Genomic DNA, 15,325 nt, shown 5'->3' on the forward strand with positions numbered 1-15,325 from the left:
TCCTTTCCTCTCCTCTCCTCTCCTCCCCTCCCCCTCCCTCTCCCTCTCTCTCTCCCTCTCCCCCTCTCCTCTCCTCTCCTCTCCTCTCCTTTGTCCTGCCCTGTCCAGGCCTGCCCTTTTCTATTTAATGACCTGCTGTGGTCAAATTTGCAATAGTCAGGTAGTTTACCTGTAGGCTCTGTTAGAAGTTTCTTAAATGTTTCAGCTGCTTCTTTTTATTTATTTACTAGCTGTACCCGGCCACGCGTTGCTGTGGCTCAGTCTGGTTAAATGGAAAAGAAAGAAAAGAGAAAGCGCACGTTTGTAATATGTTTAATTTCACAATGCTTGTGGGTATACAATATTTTTTGTTGTTCCATTGTCTGTGCAGATATAGAGATTGTCTGGTTTTCCGACTCTAGAACACGCAACATATAATTGTCCATGTGAGAAGCAATCTGTGTCTAGATCTAAACTGCACAATTCTAAAGATTGGCCCTGAGCTTTGTTAATGGTGATTGCAAATGCCAATCAAATTGGGAATTGTAATCTCTTAAATTGAAATGGCATATCCGTTGGAATCATAGGAATGTGAGGAATGAGGACATCTTCACCTTTGAAAGGTCCTGTCAAGATTGTTGCTTCTACGACGTTGCTCATTAAAGCATGTTTTATGCTTTAAAGAGCATGTTTTTACCTGTCACAGGTGTGTCATCTATATAATAGTAGGTATATAGAAACACGCGCGTATTCGAATGCAACGTTTTGTCAAAATTTCAAAGCAATCGGTGAAGAACTTTCAGAGATTTAAGATTTTGAACAAACGAACATTTACATTTTTATTTATATAGATTTAATTTCTGTAGCCTATTTTGAGTATACTCGAGCAACAGAAGACACCTTGAAATAACAATAACAATTTGAGGACAATGACTGACATCCTGCTGCTGTCAGTGATCAACAGTATTGGATCAACATTTTCCTCAGCCTGATAAATGACAACTGTTCAAGGATCTGCTATATGAAGGGAGAGAGAAAAACCAAACCAATCCAAATAAAAATAACCAGACCAATTCTTGTGGTTGAAAATAAGGTAATAACTCAATTTGGACCCAATGACAAGGAAATGTATTTTATACATTTATACATACAACCAAGAAGCCATCATAGAAATGAAAGATTTAAGAAATATATTTTGGTTATTCCTTATATAAGTACAAATGGGCGACTTCAGGGTACTTTCATGTCCTCGTTTTCATAGCCCTTTAATAAAGGAAACAATGTTTCCAACTGCTGGTTTTGTATATGAAAATTCAAAAAATCCACTGTTGATAAATGTTATAAATCCATGGATTCCCTCTTTTAGATGATTCCAAGTCACAGACACTCCATTGTCTTCTAGTCGCTTTTTGTAGAGCAGTCCATCGTCCCGAAGTGGGTCATATTCACAGGTCAAAATGTAGGTCTCAGGAAGTTGCTTTACAATGTCATCCTCACTGATAATGGATGACTGCATTGTCTTTTCATTCAGTTGAGATCCTTCATACAGTTCTTTTGAAAATGGAGCTGCCATTGGGCGATCATAAGCTCGGGCTTTAAATTCTTCGGGGATAAGATCCGCACTGATCCATTTCTTGAATTTCTCCTTCATGTCTTCAGGAACATGGCCATTCCTTGCTATTTTTTCTTTGTCTAGATGGTCGTTCCCAAGAAATTTTAAACCAAAGCTTATAATCCGCTTTCTGGTTAGAAAAGGACCGTGATAGTTTTGAAGATAAGATGGTAGCATGAAATCCATTCTCTGCAGGAAAGGATATATCAAGATCTGTGCTCGGATTTTTGGCAGGTTCCCTGTTTTTACCAATTCTTCACAAATCCGAGCAACCATTGTTCCACCACTGCTATCTCCAGCAAGAACAATGTGATTTGGATTGACTCCATAGTCTTTGGAGTGTTTCATAAAATACCAGGTGGTAGCTAGGCCATCTAACAACTGGGCAGGATGTTGGTGCTCAGGACCTAAACGATACCTGCAAGAACGAACAGACTTTGTCAGACCTTGAAATTTTCTAGGAAGGAATTAGGTACTCTGAGATAGTCCTTGGAAACATTATTGGGTTCCAATAAAAAGATGCAGTTTATCAATTGTTTAACTTTAGTATATTCTTACTATTTCGATAAGGAGATGGCAGTTGAACATCTTGTACTTTCACTGCTGATAGGAACAGCAATTCCCTTCTCCATGGATAGATTCTGCCAGTGCATAATTGCTCTGGAGATTCCTTCCACTTCTTTGTTTTGGAACAAAAGAAGGCTCAGAAGGATAGAGCTACAGAGCCACATACAGGAAAATAAGGAGGAAATATTAGTCCCCCTTATTGACTACAATAAGTCCTCACTTCTTTTTATAAGGAGGAAATATTATTCCTCACTCGCTGACTACAATTGGGAGTGGCAATTTCGTTCCAAAATGAAATGTCATGTAGCCGTGCCAACTTACAATGTGGGTTCTGCTGCGGTTTGTTTGTTTGTTTGTTTATAAAATTTATTGGCCTCCCATCTTATAATAGGGTAATTCTGGGTGGTGAAAACTAAACCATAAAAAGTTAAAAACCAACATTAAAACCAAAGACACACACTGGGAGGGTGGGGCAGAGTGGGAGGGGGAGATGGGATCTGTTATTACTCAATCAATCAACCACTTCCATTGTGCTGATCCCCCACTGGGCTCCAAGCTGACTGGCAGAGCCACGTCTTTAGGCCCTTACAAAAAAGATAGCAGGGTTGGGGGCAACCTCACATTGGGTGGGGGCAAGATGTTCCAGAGGCCAGAAACAACAGCAGAAAAGTCCCTCCTCCTGGACCTCGCCAGCTGGAATAATTGGGCTGATGGGACTTGCAGCCATGCCTCCTCCACTGGCATGAGTGGTACAGGCCAATCCCAATGGGGTGAGATGGTTCCTCAAGTAACCTGGACCCATACCAAGGTTGCTAAGCGAATCACACATGGTCAAGCAAGATATCATATGACTGCAACTTGTGACTTTCTGTCAGCTTCCTCACTGACTTTGTTTGTCAGAAGCCAGGTGTGAAGGTAGCAAATGGTGATCACATAACTGAGTGAATGTTGTGATAGCCACAATTTGAAGGAACGATTGTAAGTTTTTTCAGCATTGTCATAACTTGGAACGGTTGAAAAACAAATGGTCTGTAAGTAAGGACTACCTGTATTGCATTATTATATTATCAGACCCAGGGTCCAAAATAAGCAGGAAAATGAAACAGAAGAGACTGTCATGATGATATGGTGTTTACAGCTATTTGAAATCAATTAAGTACTTCCTTAATTTCTTCTCAAGGATAATGTCTTTCTGCCACCAGGGGGCAGAATAAGGGAAACTCCTGATTTCCTAACTAATTTAGGCAATACTTTCCAAAGATGTCTCTAAGATGCAGGCAAAATAAATTTGGATTGGTGAACTTGATTTGCACAAGACAAAAAGGGTGTCATCGTATGGCAGTTTTGGCAAAGTTACATAATGTGCAGTATTTTGTTCTGCAGATCCTTAAAGTACTTTGCATAATTTACTCTGCTTCTCTTGGAAGATAAAATCCAAGGAAGGGTGCAGGGCACTGATCCCTTTTTACTAGCTTAGTTGGGAAAGAGAAGGAATTAGCCCATTTCCTTTTCCCTTTTACTTTTATGACTGGAGGAGTGGGAAAGAAATGAATGATGCCTCCATGGCAGAGTCTTCCTTAGGAATTTTTGGAGAATAGCAAAACTGTGTCCTGTGCAAATCCAAATGTTCCTTTGATCTGCTCTGAATATGTTGCTTTGCCTTTCCTGATGTTGAAACAACACTGATGGAGACAAAAAGTCATTGATGGTTGTGTGATAGTTGGGGGGGCGGAGAGAGAACCAAGAGACTGAATTTCTCTTTTAGGCTGAAAATATATTCTGTGGTACCTGGGACGATCTTTCAGGGACACAGAATTTCAGCCAAACTTATTAATTATTATCTTTATTATTTTTACCCCCTTTTTCATCAAGCAGTGCCCAAACTTAACAACTGTAAATACAAAATACAATGCAAAAATATTAAAAGATGCAATAAAAATAAGATAGGCAAAGCATGTAAATAAAATCACTTACTCTACATATACAACCACTGAATCACTTTCTTGAGCAAGATAGCAGCATAAAGCACTATAAGTTTCTAGGGGAAAAATAAGTATTAATGTTCAGGTACTTCTGCATTGCAAACATGTTATTGATATTGTTTTGACTTATGGCCAAATCAAGGTAACCCTATCCTCAAGTCTAAAAAGGAGTTAGAGTCAGAAGGAGGTGTTTGCCATTGGTTTACATATTTACAATTGAAAGAAAGATTTAAATTAGATAAAAAGAGTTCTGGATTTGATTTTTATGGAAAATGAATTGGATAGCCTACTGCTGAAAGAAGTGCAATTCGTAGTGATGAGCATATTGTTACTAAGATTTATAATTTGCTATTGAATTTGCATATGGAGAAGGAGGATGTAAACCATTGTATGATTCTGTGGCAAAGAATTTTGTATGTCATATAATGCTTGAACAATGGGAGAATGTGGAAAGATCTTTTAGACGAAAGGTCTAACATTTACATTGAATTATAATTTTAAATACAATAAAAAACATTTTATAAGATGAAATATCATTGGTATCTAACACCGGATAAGTTATCAAGAATGTATAAAGGTATTTCAAATGAATGTTGGAAATGGAAATGGAAAGATGGAACTTTTTATCATTTATGGTAGACATATGATAAAACAAAGAAATATTGGAATAGGATTCACATCTTAATACTGAAAATTCTTAAAGTGCATATAAAGATAAAACCAGAGACTTTTCTTTTAGGCCTAATGGATAAAGAACTTGAAAAAACTTTGGAACTTTGATGTTATATATGTTGACGGCAGCAAAATTACTTTATGCACAAAAATGGTACTGGCAAGAGAGCATTCAGCTGTTCCCAAGCCATCACAAACAAAGCTCAAAGCACTGAGGATATATCTTATCCATATCCATTTTGATGTTTTTCCTTTGCAAATGTTTCTTTTACTTTTGCTCAGAATACAATGTTCTTTTCTATGGCTATGCTCACATATTATTGGATGCTTTAATTCTTCTGCTGTAACTGGACAGATGACTATTTCTGAATCAATTAACTTTTGCTTTGAAGTTCCTTTTTTGTGCCATAGAACTAAATGGAACCCATTCCATAGGAAGACCCCACTTTATCAGAGTATTCCAACATATTGCTTTTAAATGATCTTCTAATAAGGTGACCAACTTTTTTACAATGAAAAGGAGGACACAAATAAATTGAAGAAAAAAATATTGTAAAAGCTGGCCCGACCCATGGAAGGTCAACCGCCCGCCGCGCCCCCACCCGCAGCTGCCCCGCCAGCACTGCTGCCCCGCCGTGGGCCCCGGGGCTCCCAAAGCATCAGCCACGCTGGCTCTGGCCCCGGGGGGCAGCCCGCCATCGACACATCCCACCTGCAGCCGCCCCGCCAGCACCACCACCCACCCTGCGCAGCCCCGTGTAGAGCTGGCTCCGTGGCTCCCAAAGCACCAACCGCGCCGGCTCCGGCCCCAGGGGGCAGCCCACCATACACACACCCCCGCCTGCAGCCGCCCCACCAGCATCACTGCCCACCCTGCACAGCCCTGTATAGAGAGGGCCCCGCGGCTCCCACAGCACAGGGGGCAGCCAGCCGCTGCCGCCCCTCACACCCCCGCCTGCAGCACCCCCGCCACCCCTGCCTCTTGCGCCCGCAGCCATTATTGCCCTAGCAGAGCTGAAGATCAAGAGAAACTTACCGCTCCAGTCTCCTCCAGGTATCTTCGGAACTAACTAGGAGATGGTGTAGTTGGGTAGCAGGGAGGGGTGCAAAGTTCCTGCCAATTTGCCTTTGCTGCAGACAACTTGCATGTGCAAAGTTTGCCGGCTGGGTGTTTTGGCGTGCTCAGCAGCAATTCGTATTGGCTTTCGAAAGCCAGTAGGGGGAGTAGCACAGCTCATGCAAAAGTTGAAAAAAATAATCAAAAAAAGGTGCCGGAACGCCATTCTTAGCGTTCTATGAGAAAAAAAAGATTAGTCTTTTGCAGATTAGTCTTCAAATATCAAAAAGGAGGACATGTAGGAGGACACTTTTCGAGGGAGGACAGAACTTACAAAAGGAGGACTGTCCTCCCTAAAGGAGGACGGTTGGTCACCTTACTTCTAACTCAGTTGCTTATTGGAAAAGATAAGCCGAGATAGAACCTAGGGCCAGATTTGGCCATCATTACCAAACTAGGTATCATTAGAAATTGGGACAGCAACATCATATAGATAGAAGAGAGTATTTGTAGCTCAGGGTTGTACTGTGGGGTCCTTGGTGTTTTCTGAGCTTGGTGGTTTTCTTGCAGACATTTCATTATCAAACTAGGTAACATCTCTTCTGTCGATATGATGTTGCTGCCCCACTTTCTAATGTCCCAATTTCTTCTCTGCATTGCGTTTTCTGTTTTGAACAGACCACCTCATTGAAAGGGTACTTGGGTAAGAGTATTTTGATTGTTGAGTTTAAAAAAAAGGTCACGCAAGAACTACTTGACTGATTTTTGATTTGCAAGTCATTTCGAAAATACAGATACAAACGGATACTTTGATTATACCGTGAGGGCTGCTCCTTTGGAAATCAGGTTGATGAGTGCAAAGTTGCATATTACACATTTGTATTATAGGAAGAAGCCATCAGCCAGAGAAATTATTTTTCTGCTCTCTATTATAGTCTTTGAAGCATCAATGAGTCAATACAATATATGTATTTCTAAGCTCAAAAGGAAAATTTTGAGTTCCAGTCCTAACCGGTTTAGAATCTATCTATCTGGTAGGGTATCTGGCGGATTACAAATCTAATAGACGGCTTCTAATATTGAGCAATCCAGATCTTTCTAAGGCTTGTGTCTAGGCTTGTGAAAGACCACTTTCGATACAGATGGAAAAGAATATTTTCCTGGGCATTAACTTTAGATTTGCATGGCAGTATATTTCTATCATTGTTCCTCAGCTGCATTCCAATTTCAGTTCAGCTTTTGTACTCAAATTATTTGGACATCCAGCAAAGATGGATGTAGCATGGTGGTTTAAGCACATAGCTAAACACATTCCTAATTCTGGGAAAGCCATCCTTTTTCTTTCTCCCTCATTCGCTTTTTCTACAATACTACAGATTACAAATATGTTTCATCTATATGGATTTTAAAAGGAAAAGTTAATATTATACGCAGAGCTTTTTTTGTCATAGAACGTCCAGAACGGAGTTCCTGCACCTTTTTGGGATGGAACCTTGTGGGGTAGGCAAGGCGGGTTGTATGATATGTGTGAGTTCCAACACCTTTTTTTTTTTTTACAAAAAAAGCACTGATTATACAAAATATCTTACTTTTGGATCCAAACATGCCACATCCTCCGTGAAATATGAGCACTCCTTTTCTTAGGCCAGGATTTATCTTTTGGGGCTGGTAAATCCTTACTGGTACATTTTCAAACGTTGCATCTGTAATTAAGAGCTTTGATTCCTTCACCTGTGGCATCAAACTAATTACAAATCTTATAAACCAGACTTGAGTACAGATGCCTAATTTCTCAAAAATCTTCCCCTGTTTTAGATTAAGAAAAGATTGGTAGTTTAGAAATTATGAATAAAAAGAATTACAACAAATTCTAAAATGAACAATAATCTTAATTCATAAATATGTTTCATTTGTTGCCCAACAGAAACAACTTTGATGGGCATAAAGTGCTAATGATAATTATATTCAAACTAGTTCAATGCAAGTTCCCCCCCCCTCAAACATCAATATAAGGCAATCCTTGACTTACAACCCCTATTGAGTCCCAATTTTTTCTTTTTAAGTGAGACATTGTTTAAGTGAGTTTTGCCCCATTTTATGACCTTTCTTGCCTCAGTTGTTAAGTGAATCACTGCAGTTGTTAAGTTAGTAACCTGGTTGTTAAGCGAATCTGGCTTCCCCATTGACTTTGCTTGTCAAAAGGTCACATGACCTTGGGACACAGCAACAGTCATAAATATGAACCCATTGCCAAGCATCTGAATTTTGATCACGTGATCATGGGGATGCTGCAAAAGGCGTAACTGTGAAAAACGGTCATAAATCGCTTTTTTTCAGTGCTGTTGCAACTGTGAATGGTCATTAAATGAATTGTTATAAGTCGAGGACCACCTGCATTTATAATACTTATACCTTTTATACAAATAGCTTTAGAACATTTTTTTAAAAACCCATCATAAGTTGCTTTGTAAATCAGCATTTTCCAAACTCTGTGAGGACTGGGGCTGGGTGAACAAATCTAAGAGAAAGCATGCTCCTGTTTGCTCTGTATGGATGTGAATAGCTGTTGGTGCTAGTCTGGGATTGTAGGAGCTGTTGTTGTGTGTCCATTAAGACAAGCCCTGGGCCAGGAGCAGTGATCCAGTTTTGGATGGGCTGCACAAGTACTTTCCTGCTCTGCTTGAGCAAGTTGACAAATGGATTGTCCAGGCAGGGCAGGTGCCTGGTACAGGTATAGTCAACACAGCCTGATGTTATTATTTATAAATTAATTCAAGGGGTGATAGATCACAAAGTTTGATATATATTGGTATAAATGATTGTGGTCAGATCTGCCATGTTCAAAAGGGTCTGGGCTACTGAAGTGAAATTTTAAGCAATTGAAATCCATTATAGGCAGACAATCTTGGTCAATTTTGGAAAAAGCTGTGAACCAAAGTTTTCCACTAAAGGCAACTCATTCAAGGCAGACTATAATTCCTAAGTTTGTGTCAGTCGGGATAGGGTAATTAGTGTACCCAAGATTAAATTCTAATTTAACTTAAAGTTATACTCTAGAATTTATCATATAAACATTTAATTTAAAGATGGTTTTTTCCCTCAGAAAGAATGTTACCCACTATATACAGATGGAAACAACAAACAGTATTGTGTTAAAAGTGATTATAATTAGGCATTTCTGTTACCATATTGAATTAATTTACNGTAATTAGTGTACCCAAGATTAAATTCTAATTTAACTTAAAGTTATACTCTAGAATTTATCATATAAACATTTAATTTAAAGATGGTTTTTTCCCTCAGAAAGAATGTTACCCACTATATACAGATGGAAACAACAAACAGTATTGTGTTAAAAGTGATTATAATTAGGCATTTCTGTTACCATATTGAATTAATTTACTTATTTTAAAAGCACTGTTCTGTTAGAAGAAAAGAGTTATGTTTATGTAGTTTTGGTGTATGGTGTATGGTGAAAAAAAAATAAAATAAAATAAAAAGAGTTCCAAAAAAAAAATAAAATATTATATGTCCGTTACCTTATACAGATAGGCCTTGACTTACAACCATTTGTTTTGTGACTGTTCGACATTACAACAGCACTGGATGATTGTTTTTCATATTTATGACTGTTGCAGCAGCCCTGTGGTCACGTGATCAACATTTCGATGCTTGGCAACTGTGATCCCCTTTTGCAAATCTCTGACAAGCAAAGTCAATGGAGAAAGCCAGATTCACTTAACAGCCGTGTTACTAACTTAATGACTTCACTGAACTGTGGCAAGAAAGGTCTTACAATGAGGCAAAACTCACTCAACAACTGTCTCAATTAGCAACAGAAATTTTGGGCTCCATTGTGATTGTAAATTGAGGACTGCCTGTACAATATAATTCTGAGTAATTAACCACCAAAACATCTCCTGCCAAGGATAAAACCGTCATACACAAGCAAGATGCTGTAGCACTCACAGACTAAGTACACAGGTGATGAATTCAACTCCTAGCCTAGCCTAAGATCTGGGAGAAAGCCAGGTCTTTATGACCTTTAGGAATTTTTCATTTCAAGACATGTTAGTAGAATACATGGATAAAAAGTAAAAATAAATTTGGCATACCAAAAAAAGCATCTACTATAATCAGGGAGCTTTAATGCCATCAAACTGGTTTGACAAGCTTCATCTGAGATTGCCTCACTCCATTTCTTTCCTGGGATAATCTCTCCTATTGTTCCTCAACCCACATTAAATACATTAACCAATTATTCTCAATGAGAGCTCTCTACTCTTCTGGAACTTCATTTCTAGCACACTGTCTTGATGAGAGGTCTTACAGTTGTCATGGTGGCTCCTGTAACTTTGGCTTTTGAACTTAGCAGATGGATACAGATCTTGGCTTCTAACCAAAACAGAGATTCAGAGATACAGGATATAACTATTCCTCTAGAAACAGATTTATCAATCATGTACAAGGATCCCAGATCGTATATGAGGGAAGGAAGGAAGGAAGGAAGGAAGGAAGGAAGGAAGGAAGGAAGGAAGGAAGGAAGGAAGGAAGGAAGGAAGGAAGGAAGGAAGGAAAGATCTTCTTACCAAATAAAATGTCCATATTATCACAAAATGAAGCAGCCAGACTTTGAAAGGCTCTTTGTCACCCAGATGAAGGTCTATTTTCCTGGATGCCAAATAAGGAATCAAAAAATATTTCACGAACCAGCTCTGAAGAAGTGAAAAACCAGTGAACAACTGCATGTTCAGTGACTTACAAAGGTCTGAACTAAATTACAGGTATTGCCTGAGAATGATTGTAGCAATTACCATAGCTTAAGCAAGCTTTCATCTAAAGCCAGTTAAGAATGAGTAAGATTTTGGAATGGAAGCATTTATAGCGTCGGGAGGTGGAATTTATTATCTGATGATCACCCTTTATTAATGTGTAGGAGTGTCATCACAACTAGGAGAGGATTGCAATAGAGCAAGCTAAATGAATTCATCCTTCTACCTGGTTGATACATTTCATATTTGTAGCCACAAGGCAATAATTATAATTAGTTAGGCTGTTCCACTAATAAGAGAGATCCAGATTCAAAAGATGTAATGCAATTTGAAGCTTAACTGGATATTATTTAGCACAGCAGGGTTGCATCCTGTCTCCCTCCCCTTTTACTTTCTATATCAACCCCCTGATCGATCTCTTACAGAACTCTGATCTGCATCCGTCCAACCTAACACATCGCAAAATCCCGATTCTTCTATATGCTGACGATGCGGTCATTATTTCACTGAAAGAAAGGACTGAAGAGAGCAATTAGGACAACACTTGGCTACTGCAGACAGAACAGGTTGGTCCTTAACTTTGATAAATCAAAAATTTTAGTTTTTGCTAAAAGACCAAGCCAATACTCCTGAAAAATAGAAGGACATAGTTTGGAACAGGTTAGAACATTTAGATACCTTGGGGTGGTTTTCCACTTGCAAGGGACATGGAAGGCACACCTGGATCATACATTGCAAGCAGCCAATAGGTCCTTAAATGCAACCAAACATTACTTTTACACAGGCAGAGATCAATTAGTACCTGCTGCCTTAAAACTTTTCGAGGCCAAAACATTGGCGCAAGTCCTATATGGGGCACAAACAGGAATCCTTGCAAAGAAAAACTTGCTTGAAACCATACAAATCAAATTCCTGTGAGCCATCTTAGCTGCACCCAAAGGAACCCCAAATGCCCAATTAAGAATTGAGACAGGAATACCCCAAATCCAGGTAAGAGCCTGGAAGATGATGATCATTCACTGGCTTAAAATGCATTTCTTTCCAGAGGGACTGTCCCTGTTAGTGCTGACTGACAACTTCCCTCCCCCCTGGAAGCAGGCGATAGATCATAAACTGGGCTTTTATGGGCTCTCATTGGTATTCTTAATGTCCCTAGGCTTTGACCAAGCAAAGCAAGTAGTATCCAATAGAATAAAGGACATGGAATTCCAAGGAGAACTAAATAGGTTGCCTTGCCACAGTAAGGATAGAATCAAACAGGGTGTGTGGGAATCGGCAAGATATCTGAATGATCTGACCTTCCCAAAACAAAGAATAGCTTTCTTCAGAGTCAGATTTAACATTCTTCCCTCAGCACTCCTACAGGGCAGGTATAAGAGAACACCAATAGCAGAACGGGTATGTATATGTGGTAAAGGAGAAGTCGAAGACATCTCACATGTTTTATTGTACTGTGAGTTATACCGAGTTTATAGGACAATATATATTCTCCCCTTATTAGAGAGATTGCCAGGGAGGGCAGACAATTTTTATGTAGGCTTTCTCCTCCAGGACTCAAAGCCTTCTATCACGCATGCAGTGGCAAAATACTGTGTTGCGGCAATGTCCACAAGAAAAGAATTGGTTACAGATTTATAGCCGTCAACTTGTGCCAATTTTTTGGAGATATCTCTAATAATTTTTGGAACATTATATTTACTCACACACTTATCGGCTTTCCACTCACTTAAACTAGGGAGTGACCCTAACATTTTGAGAACATGTATTTTCTTAACAGGGATGTTATTATTTACTATTAATGTCAGTACTTTTTTTTTCTTAATATATTGTAAAAAATGATGTCTATTGCTGGTCTATGACCGTAATAAAGTTATTATTGTTGCTGAGATATTATTTAGTATTTATTGGGAACTTTCCAGTAAGGAGTTTTCCTTTTGTTCTATCCCAGACATTGACCCTTTTTGTGAAACATGTCCATAGACTTTCTATCTCACTGCACTCCATACTCACTATGGCGCAATGAGGGTTGAATCTCTACTTCTGTAAGTATAGGAACCATTTTAATAAATCTTTATTAATTATGGCATCTTCCTTGGGGTTCACCTTTTTGGGAATCCAACCCACAACAGCCATAGCCAGCAACAGTCAGTCACAAGAGCTTAAGAAAATATGCAGGCATGCAACTGAGGGGTCCTTGGTGCTCTCTGAGCTTGCTAGTTTTCTTGCAGACGTTTCATTACTCTAACTAGGTAACATCATCAGTGCTAGTAAGGAGTGCTGTTTTCTGTCTGTTTATATTCTGGTGTCTTGCCTGTCTGGGTGGGTGGGGGCGGTCTTCGGGATTCTTTGGTTGAGCTGTTTACTAATGGCTCTGTGGCAGCTTCTTGATTGGGGTGTTGCTTACTTGATCGTTGGTCTGAAAGTAACCTTGGAGTTAATCTATGCTGATCTGAGTGCTGATTACTGGTGGAGAGGTGCTAGAGCAGTGATGGTGAACCTATGGCATGGGTGCCAGAGGCGGCACTTGGAGCCCTCTCTGTGGGCACACGTGCCATTGCCCCAGCCTTACCTCCCCCCGCAACCCCCTCACCAGCAGCTCCCCTGGAGGAGAGTTGCCCCCGAGCGTGGCCCACGCGGAGCAGTGCAGCCAAGGACATGGCAGCCAGGCAGCGTAGACAAGACTCTGCCCTCACACCCCATCGCACACAGTTGATGCTGCAAGATGTGGGCAGAGGGCGTGGCCGCCATGGCACTGCTGGGTGATCTGCGGCAGGCCCTGGAGGTGGTGAGTGGCCCTGTGGGCAGGCGGGGTGGGGGCAGGGCAGGGGGTGGAGCGAGGGCAGGGCCAGTTTATGGGCACTCGATCTCTAAAAGGTTTGCCATCACTGTGCTAGAGTCTTTTTCTCTTTGAGGCTGGTTTATTGTCTCTTTTGCATAATCTATAGATGTTGTTAATGTCTATGTGCCTATTGATGGTTGATTTGTCAGAGTGCCAGGCTTCTAGAAATTCCCTGGCATTTTTGAATTGGCCTGGTCTAAGATTGTCACATTTTCCCAAATGAAACTATGGTTAAATCTGTCTGTATGTTATGAAATTAAAAAAAATTCATCATGCCTTTTGACTGCCAGTTGGTGTTCATGGATGCATTCTGCCTGTCTTCTGCCTGTTTGTCCTACATAGCTGGGTCTTTGGGTTTACTTAAGATGTTTTGAAGGGCTTTAGTTGGCTTATGTGCTACACTGATTCCATGTGGTTGTAGTAGTCTATTTGCGATTTCTGAGATATTCTTGATATAGGCAGTATATTTACATATGGATAGTGCTTGTTTAGCAACCACAGTTGGGACCAGTTGTTCAGCTTTCCTGTGTTTTATAGACTGCAAAGGTAGTAAATGCAAGGATTGGTTGCAAAGTTATTTCATCACCACTGTAGCATGAACGGTCTCTAAACAGGGCAGTTGCTAAATGAGAACTGCCTATCGTGCATATTCTATTTAGTATTCACATATTTTCTTATCATTTTTATTCTAAAATTTATTGCCCCCTTTCTAGATTTTGCATTTTTATTGCTAGGTAATAATAATAATTGCTAGGTAATAATAGAGAATTTACTTTTGGGGATGATTAAAAATATAATAAGTAGTGTAAAGTGAATGAATGCTTTTTAATGTAAATATAGATGATAATTATGCAAATGTGTTCACCTATTGATGCCCTAATGAGGAATTTTTTCAATGTATGTAGTATTTTCAGAAGAAGATCTTTTGGGGAGGAATATACATTAATATTCTTCGTGTTTGCTATAGTTCAGATAATTATCAGTCTACTCTTCTCAGCTGCTACTGTTTATTTTTTCAAAGTATGTATGTTAAATTCATGATAAACAAAGGAACCTTATCCATTTTGCCCCTGAATGCAAATCTGTCACTGTCATTGAATTAAATATGGAAGAAAAGTACTTCATTTTCATTTACTTGCAATATAAACAAGTGGTGCTAATTTTTGTTGCGGTACATAACTTCATCTGATATTTTGTCAATGTCTATTTTTCTTTTTGTTATTGTTTACTAACCTTTCATGATCTAATCTTGTAATATGTACCTGCTCACAGCTGCTAGGTCTTCAAAATGCCCAGTGTTCTACATAAATAGCACTAAGTATACATTATATTCAATAAATCCATAAATATTATAGATAATATTGTCTTTAATGTATCAAAGCTAGTATAATTCATCCTGCCCCCAGCATTCAGCTTGACTCAGTGGGAATTGTGGTTATGGATTTTTTTTTCTTTTTTAAAAAAAATCCCTCCCAATCAGTGTTCTATGGTTGTTATGGAAACATATTTCTGGCATAATGTATGTCTTTCTTCTGTCTTTTTCTTTGGCACACTCTTCTTCTTGTGTGGAGAGTTGGATCTCGTTTTGCCATACCTCTCAGTCAGAGAGCACCTTCTGCTGTTTGTTGTAACCATGTGTGCTAGCAAATAGATGGTTGTGGGCACTTAAAAATATGCAAATCTTACAAACAACTCCAATTTGCCAGTAAAGCAGCTTATTAAACTACCAGCACCTTTAATTCACTGTGCCTTATTTCTAATGTAATCTCGTGTGCTAGTGCTGCATCTTACGTTATTGCTAAAGCAACCAGGTTATCTCTTTATCCAGGCCATGAAAATGAAGGG

General features: G+C 39.4%; 1 protein-coding gene across 1 annotated transcript; it reads right to left on the minus strand.

Moving 5' to 3' along the window:
• Window positions 1-1,199: 1,199 nt before the first annotated feature.
• LOC107287571 (arylacetamide deacetylase-like 3) lies at window positions 1,200-7,787 on the minus strand. The gene is made up of 3 exons (XM_015816097.2): window positions 7,459-7,787; window positions 4,133-4,196; window positions 1,200-2,009 (listed from the first exon to the last, which is right to left on the minus strand). The coding sequence occupies exons 1-3, from the start codon at window positions 7,607-7,609 to the stop codon at window positions 1,235-1,237; spliced, it is 990 nt and encodes a 329-aa protein (XP_015671583.1). The 5' UTR covers window positions 7,610-7,787; the 3' UTR covers window positions 1,200-1,234.
• Window positions 7,788-15,325: the final 7,538 nt, after the last annotated feature.

The sequence above is a fragment of the Protobothrops mucrosquamatus genome, unplaced genomic scaffold (genome assembly GCF_001527695.2).
Source record: "Protobothrops mucrosquamatus isolate PMUCROS unplaced genomic scaffold, P.Mucros_1.0 scaffold_109, whole genome shotgun sequence".
NCBI classification, from domain to species: Eukaryota; Metazoa; Chordata; class Lepidosauria; order Squamata; family Viperidae; genus Protobothrops; species Protobothrops mucrosquamatus.

Coding starts and splice junctions, on each gene's coding strand:
- LOC107287571 (XM_015816097.2), bottom strand. CDS start 7,609: ATGCCACAGGTGAAGGAATCAAAGCTCTTAATTACAGATGCAACGTTT. Junction 4,197..7,458: donor TGGCATGTTTGGATCCAAAA/GTAAGATATTTT, acceptor TTTTTCCCCTAG/AAACTTATAGTGCTTTATGC. Junction 2,010..4,132: donor TCAGTGGTTGTATATGTAGA/GTAAGTGATTTT, acceptor TCGTTCTTGCAG/GTATCGTTTAGGTCCTGAGC.